The following is a 14,064-nucleotide window of genomic DNA, read 5'->3' on the forward strand; positions in this document are numbered from 1 at the left end:
GGTCGTGAGGGGCTGCCCCGAGGAGCGGCGTTCAGGCTGAGGCCTGAGTGACAGGAAGCAGCTGACTATGCAAAGATCCGGGGGAAAGTGTGGCAGGCAGAGGTAACAGCTGAGGCCCTGAGCTGGAGCTGGCTTCTGACGGAGGAGTGGAACAGAGGCCAGTGGGACTCGAGCTGGAGGGCAAGCTGGGGAGGGCTAAGATAGTGACACCACTACCTTTGAAGTAATCTTGTCTCCCCAGAAAGTGGGAAATCAAACCCGAATCCAATCAAGCCTCTTGGGTCAAACACCAATTTATGATCAAGAAGAGGAGGAGGAAAATGTTGGCCCACACAACAGGGCTGTCATCAGCACAATCCAGACTGTGAGCAACACTACTTGACGAATGCTCTAGGTTCTTTAACAAACAAATTGCAAGAAGAATCAGAAAAGAGAGAAATGGAGGGGAAATATAACTTGGAGGGGAAAGAGATTTAAAATGCATTTCAATAATCGAAATGGGTAAACCTTATTGGGATCCTGAATCAAATAGTAAAAAAGAAAATGACATTTATGAGGTAATTGGACAATTTTTTTAAAGTAAGATGGATGCTTTTATATTAATTGCCTACTTGAATTTGTTCCTTTTTCATAACGGCATTTAGGGTATCAAATTTAGGCCACTTTGCTCCTTTTCCAAGAAAGGGAGGGAAATAGATACCACCTTACATAAAAGTGGGGTGATGAATGTAGAGGGGTAGTTGGTTCCAGAGGCTTGCATTCCAACGCTACCAATTACATGTAACAGAACATGCTGCTGCTGCTGTTCAGTTGCTCAGTTGTGTTCGACTCTTTGTGACCCCACGGACCGTAGACCACCAGGCTCCTCTGTCCGAGGGATTTCCCAGGCAAGAACACTAGAGTGGGTTGCCATTTCCTTCTCCAGGGAATTTCCCTGACCCAGGGATTGAACCCATGTCTCCTGCAATGGCAGGAGGATCCTTTACCACTGAGCCACCTGGGAAGCCCTGAACATGGACTTGATATTTGATGCCATTAAGCAATTAATGTTAACATTTTTAGGTGTGATAATGTCTTTGTGCTTATATTTTATTTTTTTAGGAGTCGAATCTTATACACATTGAAAGAGTTTGCAGATGAGAGGATAAGATGATTAGAATTTGCTTCAAAATTACAGGTTGGGGGAAGTGGAGACACAGAAGAAACAGGGTGACCATGAATGAATAGTAATAATAATATAATAGTATTAATATATATGAGTTATGACTATATAATAATTGTTGACCATGAGTTAATAATAATTATAGGTACAAAGGGGTTCTTTTTATTATTCAATCTGCTTTTGTATGTGTTTACACTTTTCCATAATAAAATAAGAGACATGACAAGGGCAGAATGAGAGTCTTCACAAGCTGGTGAGAAGTGAAAGGTGTTAGTGGCTCAGTAGTGTCTAACTCTTTGTGACCCCACGGACGGTAGCCCACCAGGTTCCTCTGTCCATGAGATTTTCCAGACAAGAATACTGGAGTGGGTTGCCATTTCCTTCTCCAGGGGATCTTCCTAACCCAGGGATTAAACCCAGGTGTCCCGCATTGCAGGTAGACTCTTTACCATCTGAGCTTCCAGGGGAGCACAAAAGTCGGTGAGGATTTTCTATTTTATTCTAAATGTGTTATGAGCCACTGGCAGGTCTTTAGCAAAGGGATGGAGGAGATTATCTGATTTATATATTTAAAAGATCACTTGAGCTACTGTATGGAGATACAGAGACCAGTTGAGAATCTGGGCCAAGATCCAGGGATATGATGGTAAACGAGGGTAAGATAGCAAAAATGGACACAGAAAGACTCAGCACATGTTTTGGAGGAAAGGAGGCAGAACTTGCTCATGGACTGATGTGGGAGGTGAGGAAAGAAAAGAAGCAAATGTAACTCTAAATCATTTCCTTAAGCAGCCAAGTAGAGAGTGGTATCATTTACGCAGATGGGGGAAGCTGGAGACTACCAGATTTGAGATGGCAGTGAGGAGAGGGATTTAGAAATTCTATTTTCAAAACGTTAAGTTTGGGATGTTCATTAAACATCCAAATGGAGTCTAGAATGGCTGGTTGTACAACGTACATCTAGAGAGCAAGTCTCCAGTAATACATTTAGGACATATCAGCGTTTGGATGGTAGCAGACAAAATGACCTGGGGAGAAACTGAAGAACAGGGGTCCTAGGACAAGCCTAGACCTCTCTAGCAGCAGTGTTAGCAGAGAAGGACCCAAATGGATGGCCAAGAAGGACTTGCCCTTGAGGGGCCAATAAAAGGTAAACCAGGACTGTGTGTTGTCCAGAGGCTGACGAAGGAGGGAGAGGTCAGTGCCTGCTAAGGTAGGTGTGGGCAGAGGGTACAGAAACAATGGTCAGATCTGCGAACATGGAAGGTCCTGGTGACCCTGACAAGAGCTTCAGCAGTGGAATAGAGGAGACAGAAGCCTGACGGAGTGGCAGAGGGAAGGAGGGGGCATCATGAGGAGGAGATAGCAGCTCTAGATACTGAAGGTGAGGATTAGCATCACCAGAAATCATCATGCCTTAAAGTGAGACACACTCTGATGTGTAAGAGGGATAAAAAGTTAGTAGAGACTAGTCGATTCTGCAAATACATACTAAAAACTAAAAATGTCAACAAGAAAAACATGGGTTAGTGACCAGTAGGAACCATTTAATTGAATTCTGACTTAGAGATAATGTACTGATTAAGATCAAGGTGCCCTGAGTATTTCTAATGTATTTACTAAATTATTAATGCTATTTTTAAATTGATGTTATTTATAAGGGCTTCCAGAGAAGGCAATGGCACCCCACTCCAGCTCTCTTGCCTGGAAAATCCCATGGACGGAGGAGCCTGGTGGGCCACAGTCCATGGGGTCGCTAAGAGTCAGACACGACTGAGCAACTTCACTTTCACCGTTCACTTTCATGCATTGGAGAAGGAAATGGCAACCCACTCCAGTGTTCTTGCCTGGAGAATCCCAGGGACAGGGGAGCCTAATGGGCTGCCGTCTATGGGGTCCCACAGAGTTGGACATGACTGAAGCGACTTAGCAGCAGGATAAGGGCTTCCCAGATGGCACTAGTGGTAAAGACCTTGCCTACCTACCAATGCAGGAGACAGACTCAGGTTCAATCCCTAGGTTGGGAAGATCCCCTGGAGGAGGAAATGGCAACCCACTCAGTATTCTTGCCTGGGGAATCTCACAGGAAAGCCTGGTGGGCTACAGTCCATGGGGTTGCAAAGGGTCAGGCATGACTGAAGTGACTTAGCATAATGTATGTGAGGCGGCGTAGAGAAATACATATTATTCAATATAAAATAGATGAAAAAAATTAGCCAATGAACAAAGCATAGGAAATTACGGTAACTTGAGTTCAATTCAGTTACTCAGTCATGTCCGACTCTTTGTGACCCCATGGACCATAGCACACCCGGCTTCCCTGTCCATCACCAACTCTCGGAGCTTGCTCAAACTCATGTCCATCGAATCAGTGATCCCATCCAACCATCTCATCCTCTATCGTCCCCTTCTCCTCCTGCCCTCAATCTTTCCCAGCATCAGGGTCTTTTCCAATGAGTCAGCTCTTCGAATCAGATGGCCAAAGTATTGGAGTTTCAGCTTCAGCATCAGTCCTTCCAATGAATATTCAGGACTGATTTCCTTTAGGATGGACTGGTTTGATCTCCTTGCAGTCCAAGGGACTCTCAAGAGTCTTCTCTAACACCACAGTTCAAAAGCACCAATTTTTTAGAGCTCAGCTTTCTTTATAGTCCAACTCTTACATCCATACATGACTACTGGAGAAACCATAGCTTTGACTAGATGGACCTTTGTTGGCAAAGTAATGTCTCTGTTTTTTAATATGCCTTCTAGGTTTGTCATAGCTTTTCTTCTAAGAAGCAAACATCTTTTAATTTCATGGCTGCAGTCACCATCTGCAGTGATTTTGGAACTCCAAAAAATAAAGTCTGTCACTGTTTCCACTGTTTCCCCATCTACTTGCCATGAAGTGATGGGACCAGATGCCATGATCTTCATTTTCTGAATGTTGAGTTTTAAGCCAACTTTTTCACTCTCCTCTTTCACTTTCAACAAGAGGCTCTTAAGTTCTTCTTTGCTTTCTGCAATAAGTGTGGTATCATCTGCATGTCTGAGGTGATTGATATTTCTTCCGGCAATCTTGATTCCAGCTTGTGCTTCATCCAGCCCAGCATTTCTCATGATGTACTCTGCATATAAGTTAAATAAGCAGGGTGACAAAATACAGCCTTGACGTACTCCTTTTCTTATTTGGAACCAGTCTGTTGTTCCATGTCCAGTTCTAACTGTTGCTTCCTGACCTGCATACAGATTTCTCAAGAGGCAGATCAGGTGGTCTGGTATTCCCATCTCTTTCAGAATTTTCCACAGTTTATTGTGATCCACACAGTCAAAGGCTTTGACATAATCAATAAAGCAGAAATAGATGTTTTTCTGGAACTCTCTTTTTCTGGAACTCTCTTGCTTTTTCAATGACCCAACAGATGTTGGCAAGTTGATCTCTGGTTCCTCTGCCTTTTCTTAATCCAGTTCGAACATCTGGAAGTTCACGGTTCATGTACTGTTGAAACCTGGCTTGGAAAATTTTGAGCATTACTTTGCTAGCTTGTGAGATGAGTACAATTGTGCAACAGTTTGAGCATTCTTTGGCATTGCCTTTCTTTGGAATTGGAATGAAAGCTGACCTTTTCCAGTCCTGTGGCCACTACTGAGTTTTCCAAATTTGCTGGCATGTTGAGTGCAACACTTTCACAGCATCATCTTTCAGGATTTGAAATAGCTCAACTGAAATTCCATCACCTCCACTAGCTTTGTTCAGAGTGATGCTTCCTAAGGGCCACTTGACTTTGCATTCCAAGATATCTGGCTCCACGTGAGTGATCACACAATCGTGTATCTGGGTCATAAAGATCTTTTTTGTATAGTTCTTCTGTGTCTTCTTGCCACCTCTTCTTAATATCTTCTGCTTCTGTTAGGTCCATACCATTTCTGTCCTTTATTGTGCCTATCTTTGCAAGAAATGTTCCCTTGGTATCTCTAATTTTCTTGAAGAGATCTTTAGTCTTTCCCATTCTGTTGTTTCCCTCTGTTTCTCTGCAATGATCACTGAGGAAGGTTTTCTTATCTCTCCTTGCTGTTCTTTGGAATTCAGCATTCAGATGGATATATCTTTCTTTTTCTCCCTTGTGTTTCACTTCTCTTCTTTTCATAGCTATTTGTAAGGCCTCCTCGGACAACTATCTTGCCTTTTTGCATTGCTTTTTCTTGGGGATGGTTTTGATCCCTGCTTCCTGTACAATGTCACGAACCTCCGTCCATAATTCTTCTGGCACTCTGTCTATCAGATCTAATCCCTTGAATCTATTTGTCACTTCCACTACATAATCGTAAGGGATTTGATTTAGGTCATACCAGAATGGCCTAGTGGTTCATGATCTGAGCCACAGTCAGCTCCCGGTCTTGTTTTTGCTGATTGTATAGAGCTTCTCCATCTTTGGCTGCAAAGAATATAATCAATCTGGTTTCGGTATTGACTATCTGCTGATGTCCATGTGTACAGTCTTCTCTTGTGTTGTTGGAAAACAGTGTTTGCTATGACCAGTGCGTTCTCTTGGCAAAACTCTATTAGACTTTGCCCTGCTTAATTCTGTACTCCAAGGCCAAATTTGCCTGTTACTCCATGTATCTCTTCATTTCCTACTTTTGCATCGCAGTCCCCTATAAATGAAAAGGACATCTTTTTTTGGGTGTTAGTTCTAGAAGGTCTTGTAGGTCTTCACAGAACTGTTCAACTTCAGCTTCTTCAGCAATTCTGGTTGGGGCATAGACTTGGATTACTGTGATATCAAATGGTTTGCCTTAGGAACGAACAAAGATCATTCTGCCACTTTTGAGACTGCATCCAAGTACTGCATTTCAGACTCTTTTGTTGACTATGATGGGTACTCCATTTCTTCTAAGGGATTCTTGCCCACAGTAGTAGATGTAATGGTCATCTAAGTTAAATTCACCCATTCCAGTCCATTTTAGCTCGCTGATTCCTAAAATGTCGATGTTCACTCTTGCCATCTCCTGTTTGACCACTTCCAATTTGCCTTGATTCATGGACCTAACATTCCAGGTTCCTATGCAATATTGCTCTCTACAGCATCGGACTTTACCTCCATCACCAGTCACATCCACAGCTGGGTGTCGTTTTTGCTTTGGCTCTGTCTCTTTATTCTTTCTGGAGTTATTTCTCCACTGATCTCCAGTAGCATATTGGGCACCTACTAACCTGGCAAGTTCATCTTTCAGTGTCCTATCTTTATGCCTTTTCATACCGTTCATGGGATTCTCAAGATAAGAATACTGAAGTGGTTTGCCATTCCTTTTCCAGTGGACCATATTTTATCAGAACTCTTCAGCATGACCTGTCTGTCTTGGATGGCCCTCCACAGGATGGGTCAAACTTTCATTGAGTTAGACAAGACTGTGGTCCATGTGATCAGATTGGTTAGTTTTCTGTGACTGTAGTTTCCATTATGTCTGCCCTCTGATGGATAAGAGGCTTATGGAAGCTTCCTGATGGGAGAGACTGACTAAAGGGGGAAACTGGGTCTTGTTCTGATGGGCAGGGCCATGCTCAGTAAATCTTTAATCCAATTTCCTGTTGATGGGCAGGGCTGTGTTCTCACCCTGTATGGTAGACGTAATGAAGATAATGGCGACCTCCTTCAGAAGGTCCCAGGCATGTACTGCTGAACTCAGTGCCCCCGACCCAGTAGCAGGCCATAGCTGACCCACGCCTCTCCGGAAACTCCTGGACACTCATGGGCAAGTCTGGATCAGTCTCCTGTGGGGTCACTGCTCCTTTCTCCTGGGTCCTGGTGTGCACAATGTTTTGTCTGTGCCCTCCAAGAGTCTGTTTCCCCAGTTGTGTGTGAGTTCTGGCAGCTCTATGGTGGGGTTAATGGCAACCTCCTCCAAGAGGGCTTATGCCAAACCCATTACAGTAAAGGAGGGGGTAGAAAGGAAATGGAAATAGAGACTTAGGGGTCAGGGTAGTTTTTTGATGTGAGACACAGATTTTTCTGCCTAGAAGCCAAAGCAAGACGGAATTGTAATCAATAAGGAGAACTGCAGTGTTCACGAGAGGAAAAGAGATCATCTGCCCAGGAAAAACCCTGCTGTTCTTCGTACTGTGTGTGCAAGTGAAAGTCGCTCAGTTGTGTCTGACTCTTTGAGACCCCATGGAATAGTCCCTGGAATTCTTTAGCCCAGAATACTGGAGTGGGTAGCTGTTCCCCTCTCCAGGGGATTTCCTAAACCCAGGGATCGAACCCAGGTCTTCTGCATTGCAGGCAGATTCTTTACTGTCTGAGCCATCAGGAAAGCCCAAGAATACTGGAGTAGGTAGCTTAGCTCTTCTCCAAGGGAACTGCCCCACCCGGGATCGAACCCAGGTCTTCCACATTGCAGGTGGATTCTTTACCAGCTGAGTCACCAGGGAAGCCCATGCTGTGTGTAGCGAGAGGCAACCTGAATTAGTGGAGCTCTTCTGGGCTTCCTGATTTAGCAGCAGGAGGAAGAATCAAACTAGCTTTGGTTTTTCATTTATCTTCCCCTCTGTTCACTGACACAAAATATGACTATAACCTGTTAACAATCTGTGCTTTGCTATTCTGAATTCTGTTTTCTTATCATTGAAACCGGACTAATTAGTCATAGCTAGCACTTCCAAAAATTGTTCTGTGTCGTCCACTTTCCCTTAGTTCATCTGTCAGGTGTGATGTGCATCTGATTTGTGGAGACAGCAGATAGGGGAGGATCTGCCTGATATCCATGGTTCCCAGATGGCAAAGGAGTTCAGATTTATCTGGAAACCTTGCTCTGCTCATAATGGGTGCTATGTGCTTTTAAGATGCTAAGAGTTCACAAGCTGAGAGTAAGAGATCACCAAGGCTAAATTTAGGGCTGAGGTCATACAGAGGTTTCTTCTGAGTTTTCTGATAATGCCTCTTTTGACAAATGGTAGAATTTACCAAATTACCAGTGGTAGGATGTAATGGTGATAGCACAGAACAGCCTAGGGAGATCACTATGAATTACTGCAAAGGGAGAGGGTTTTACATCTTATATAAGCCTTGACTGAAAGGCACCCCCACAGCCTGGTGCCCATGACTCCAGTAAAATCTCAGATTCATGGAGACAGTCAACTCCATCTCCTCTGCATCACTTGGGGGTCATGAATTCTGTAAAGAGAATCCTAATATTGGGGGAAATTTCACCTGTAGGTCTCTGTGAAGGAGATATGGTGGGCATATTCTGAGAGGTAGTAAGCTTAGTGGGAAGGAGCACAGGCATTGGAGTTGAACAGATCCAGATTGGAATCTTGGCTTCAATGCTTCCTAGCTCTGTAGTCTAGGGGAAGTTTCATTTTTCTCACCTGTATGTTAAGAATAATAACGACACTAATCCACAGGGCTGTTGTAACATGAAGGAGGATAATATAGCAAAACACTTAGTACAAACAGTAAATATGAAACCAAAAACTCAACTCAGTGGCCTGAGTGGCTCTCATCAGTATAATTCAACATGACCTCAGTAACATTTCTATAATAAATATAATAGTGAGATTCTTATATCTGTTTCTGATAATATCCCTAATGCAAGCCAATGGGGTAATGTCAAAACAAAATCTAGAATAGAGCATTGTACAAGGTGGCAAAAATAATGTAAAATAGATCTAAGGCACTCTTTAATTTGATCCAAGGATGTATACTGGACCTGTAAAGGCATGGAGGATTTTTATACCCATAGGGCAGTTCTTTAGCAAGTCAGACTTGAGCTCTATGAGCTAGTCCACCTTAGGCTGGACTTCTCATGCCCACTGTGGTCCAGGTCAAGCCCATCCAAAGGCTTTGGGTCCCAGAGGGTGTGGGTCTTATCTGCTGGAAGACCAGCCTTTCACCTCCTGAATATGGTGAACTTCTAACACTCATCACTTTTCTACACTTGACTGAGAAAAAGAGAAATCAATGACATTAACTTCCTTGGTCCTATGAAAACAAATAGCTAGAAATTGGTATTGTATCACAATGGATGAACTGTTACTCAGTTATTAAAAGAATCTACCTGCCAATGCAAGGGACATGGGTTCCATCCATCCCTGGTTTTGAAAGATGCCACATGCCATGCGCCACAACTACTGAGCCCACGTGCCAAACTAGTGAAGCCCACACACCCTAGAGTCTGTGCTCCCACAACAAGAGAAACTACTGCAAAGAGAAGCCTGTGCACCGCAACTAGAGAGTAGCCCCTGCTTGCCACAACTTGAGAAAGCCCACACAGCAACGCAGAACCTGTGTACCCCAACAAGGACCCAGCATAGCCAAAAACATGTAAAACAAAAATTAAAAAACTTCCTTGTGCACTGAATTGCACCCCCCCAAAAAGGTATGCTGAACTCCTAACCCCCAGTACCTCAGACTGTGCCCTTATTTGGAAATACTGTCATTAAATTAATTACTTAATCAATTATAATAAATTAAATCAAGACGAGGTCCTACTGGTGGACAAGGGCAAGCTGCTAATTCAACATGAATGGTGTCCTTAGAAAACAGCATGTGAAGACAAAGACTCAGGGAGAAGACACATGGTGACATGTTGTTGACTCGTCTCTGCTGAAGAATGCCTAAAATTGCCAGCAAACCACTAGAAGCTAGAAAGAGGCAAGGAAGAATTCCCCTCTGGATTTCAGAGGGACCTTGGCACTGCCAAAACCTTGATTTTGGATTTCCACCCTCCAGAAACATAAGACAACAAATTTCTATTATTTTAAACCAGCCAGTTTGTGGCGCTTTGTTATGGCAGCCGTATGAAATTAATGCAGGCATATTACCTGTTTTCTTCTACTATCTATCAATAGCAACAAGCAAACTGGTGACTGGCTGTCAAAATTCTAAATGGCCTAGCTCAGCCCTTGACCCCCGCTGGAGACAGCTTTCTGAGTTGAATGTTTCACAAGGTTCTTTCGGAATTCCAGTATTGAAAGAATTTTGGATGGTATTCAAACACTGCCTTTTAAAGCAAACTGCACTGCTGATGGACACTAAGGAAGTGTTAGTCACTCAGATGTGTCCGACTCTTTGCAATCCCACGGACTATAGCCTGCCAGGCTCCTCTGGCCATGGAATTCTCCAGGCAAGTACTGGGGTCGGTACCTAGTATGGGATTAAAATTAATATCTAACAAGATGAACTGATGCAAAGGAGGACTATGCAAAGATAGCTTATCTGTGAGCATTCTTAGGGACTCTTTTTTTCAGGAACAAGATAAGCTGGGGAAATTTGTTCCTGTTAGCTCTGAAGTATCCATATTGATTCAATTCCAGGGCATAATGTATCATTACCTGTTCAGGGAAGGCAGGGGATTCCCCCCAAGGAAGGCTCCTCATGGCAACAGGAAAAGGGAACATAGGATGTAGGGAAGAATGATGAAAACAAATAGCTAGAAATCAGTATTGTATCACAATCGATGAACTGTTACTCGGTTATTAAAATAATAATGAAGATGGTAAATGTCAAAAGATTGGAACATGATACAAAGAAATACGTAGCAGTGAAAAGGAACGGAGGAACAAACTGCTGAACAGCACCATGGGTGGACTGCAAAAAATGCAATGCTCCTAAAAAAGGAGTAGACGCTCTGCGATTCCATTTATAGGGTCTTCTAGAACAGACAAAACTAATCTGTGATGAAAACAATCAGATCAGTGACTGCATTTCTGGAATGGAGTGGAGAACAGGAGAAGACTGATCTGGAAGGGGCATGAAGGAACTTCCTGAAGTGAGGAAATGTTCTGTCTTAAGAAGAGGGCAGATACATGGTACACATGTCAAAACTCGTCTACCAGTAACCATAAGAGCTGTGCATTTCACTATATGTAAATTATACGTTTGAAAATTGTTTGTAGATATATGAAAACCATGGCTTTTAAAACATGCTTTCCTTTTAGAAGTGGATCATATGGTCATTGTAGAGATTTGGAAAAAAAACTTTTTTAAATGAAGAAGAAAATCTGAGTGGGAAGGGGAAGGATAAATTAAGAGGTTGGATTTAACATATACACATCACTATGTATAAACAGATAACCAACAAAGACCTACTGCGTAGCACAGGGAACTCTACTCAATATTATATAATAACCTATAAGGGAAAAGAATATATACATATCTGAATAGCTGTGCTGTATACCTGAAACCTACATGACATTGTAAATCAGCTATGCTTCAATAAAATTTTTTAAAAGAATTAAGAAGAAAATCAAAACACCTATAACTCCACTATTGAGAGTAAATAATTTTAATATAAGATGTAATATAAACATATGCTAGCATAGCAAAGGTTAGAGTGAATACACTAACTCTTCTTTATGTTCTTATTACTACTATTCCAAAACCACTATCGAATGAGTAGGATCTAAAACTAAAATGATGGAAAATAATAGGGAATTACAATACTTTGATTATATCAAATGGTTTTCCTTTCCTTTAAAGATATACTTTATCTGTCCAATAAATAACAGTCATAATGGGAAAACAGGTTCTAAAAAGAAAAACGAGAGCAACTGAGGCAGTTTTCCTCAGTGGAAAGCCCATGAAAGGATCACTTGGTTATAGTCTTCAGGGCTGAGAGCTTGCTCAGAACAGGAAGAGCAACTCATTAATTTTGAGTCCCCAGAGCCAAATACCACACACAAAGTAGGGACACCATAAACATGTCTGAATAAATGTTGTACATGTCCAGGGAGAACCCATCAAGAACAAATAGATTTTAAATGAAAGCATAAGAGAGATTTGCTGCAGACATGAGTAAGCCTTTGACTGTCAGGGATGATGAAGAAAATTTAAAGTATCTAACGAAAAAAAATGCTAAACGTATATTACTATTTGTTCAGTATAGTTTACACCTCCATTTTCCTAAAGGAAGGCATCGAGAGCTGGCAGAATGTCCAGCTCCTCTCTGGGTATAAGACTCTACTTCTATTATTTCTTCCCAGAAGACCAGGGATTAAGCATCACCTGCCCATTCACTTCTCATTTCTCATTCTCCTCATTTGGGCAGGAGAAGGAGAGCAGGTGGCCAGCCTCAGGTAGGGCCACATTTGCAGCTGAACGGCTCAGCTTCCACATAAGCAGGGAGCTTTATGGAACCCTCAAAGGGATCCAATTCCCTGCCTGTCCCAGAGATCAGATAACGAAGCTCAGAGGAGTCCAGCCACAGCTAGCAGCAGGAAGCAGATGAGAAGCTAAGATGAGCTTAAAAAGATAAGGTAGCATCCAAAGTGGACGGCAGTCATCTCCTGCTGGGAAATGCGGTGGGATTTTGGATATTTCCTTTTTATTTCCCTACAGTTTCTACAACGAACACATCATGCTTCTGCAGAGAGAAATAAGTTGTTTCTGCATTTCAAGATGTTAGAAGGATTCAAAGGAGTCCCTCTTTGAATTCATTTTCAGGGTTAGGAGACTCACCAGCCCTGAAAGAGTGTTTCACCAGCATTTCAGGTGACTCACCAGCCCTGAAATGGTGTTTTTGAAAAAAAAAAAAAAACTACCTTTCCATTTCCTCCTCCCTCCCCTCTGTTGAGCAAACAACCCTTTGTATAAGACAGCAGGCCCTGATTACACATCCTGTACCTGTCTGGGGCTGGCACCAGGGAGGGTGAAGCCCATCCCCAACTTACCATGACTATGACGCTATGTCAGGGTCAGGGTCGGTCAGTCAAGCAGAAGTTCCTGTGTGATAAAAGCAGAGGGGATGAGAGAACTGTCATTAAAATCATTAATCAAGATAACTCACAGTTTGCACAAAGTTAAGCCACAGGGAAATAACACCCAATTTCATCAAGAGGGCAGCTATTGATTAGCTAAAGAGACAAGAACCAAGCTAATCATTAAAGAGAAACTGTTCTAAGAGGCAAGTGAATTATGCCAGTCTCCTAGCTGCTCTTCTGCTTGGAGATAACACATTACAGAAATGATCCCTCTTGCTTAGTTAGGATGAGCTACATTACTGGAACTCAAGCCAAGCCTAGATTCTAAACTGGAAGTGTTAGTGGATCAGAAGAGTTGCCTCTTGGAGACAAAAGATAATCTGACTACATCAGGGAAAAAAGTGCTGCACTCCAGCCTTTACCCTGAATGAATCGTGTGTGTGTGTGTGTGTGTGTGTGTGTGTGCGTGTGTGTGCGTGCGCGCGCGCAAGCATTTGTATAAGATAATAGGCCACTGGCCCAACTCACATTAGACCTTTCTTTTTCCCAATGGCCACTGTCACTGCCACCATCTCAGGACTTAAAAGTGCTTCTCCCCTTTAAGCTACAGCCTTACACACTTTGCCCTCAGTTCTTCAGCACCTCCTCCATTAAGAAGCCTTGAGACATCACACATGTATTCAGTCATTTAGAATGCAAAAAATGTCTTTATTGTAGACGAGCCTCTGAGGGGCAGACCCACTGGCTTCCTGTTTTCACATTCAGGTCCTACAGAAAAGGCTCATTTTCTGAGCATTTAGTGAGATCCTTGAACTCAAAGAATTATCCCAGAACCAGAAGCATGGGCATCGCCTATGAGCTCTTTAAAATGCAGAATCCCAGGTCCCCACTCCAGACCTACTGCAAGAATCTGCATTTTAACAAGATTCCCAGAATATCCGTCTGCACAGCGGTTTGAAAATCACTGGCCTAGATATAACCCTGTCAGGTGGTTATTATTGTTTAGTCACCAAGTTGTGTCCGATTCTTTGCAACGCCATGGACTGTAGCCCACCAGGCTCCTCTGGCTATGGGATTTCCCAGGCAAGAATACTGGAGTGGTTTGCCATTTTCTTCTCCAGGGGAATTTTCCTGACGCAGGGATTGAACACACACCTCCTACATTGGCAGGTGGATTCTTTACTGCTCGGCCACCAGGGAAGCCCAATCCTGCCACGGAGCC

At 42.9% G+C, this 14,064-nt stretch overlaps 1 protein-coding gene across 2 annotated transcripts in view; it reads right to left on the bottom strand.

Moving 5' to 3' along the window:
• The window catches only part of ANXA4 (annexin A4), a 74,851-nt gene that overhangs the window by 33,763 nt on the left and 27,024 nt on the right, over nucleotides 1-14,064 (bottom strand). For both annotated transcript variants that reach the window (XM_005893590.3, XM_070379326.1), the window contains exon 2: nucleotides 12,813-12,864. In XM_005893590.3, coding sequence (XP_005893652.1) covers nucleotides 12,813-12,815 — 3 coding nt within the window. In that variant the 5' untranslated portion in view covers nucleotides 12,816-12,864. The remainder of the gene's footprint in view (nucleotides 1-12,812; nucleotides 12,865-14,064) is intronic.

Source organism: Bos mutus, chromosome 11 (assembly GCF_027580195.1).
Source record: "Bos mutus isolate GX-2022 chromosome 11, NWIPB_WYAK_1.1, whole genome shotgun sequence".
NCBI classification, from domain to species: domain Eukaryota; kingdom Metazoa; phylum Chordata; class Mammalia; order Artiodactyla; family Bovidae; genus Bos; species Bos mutus.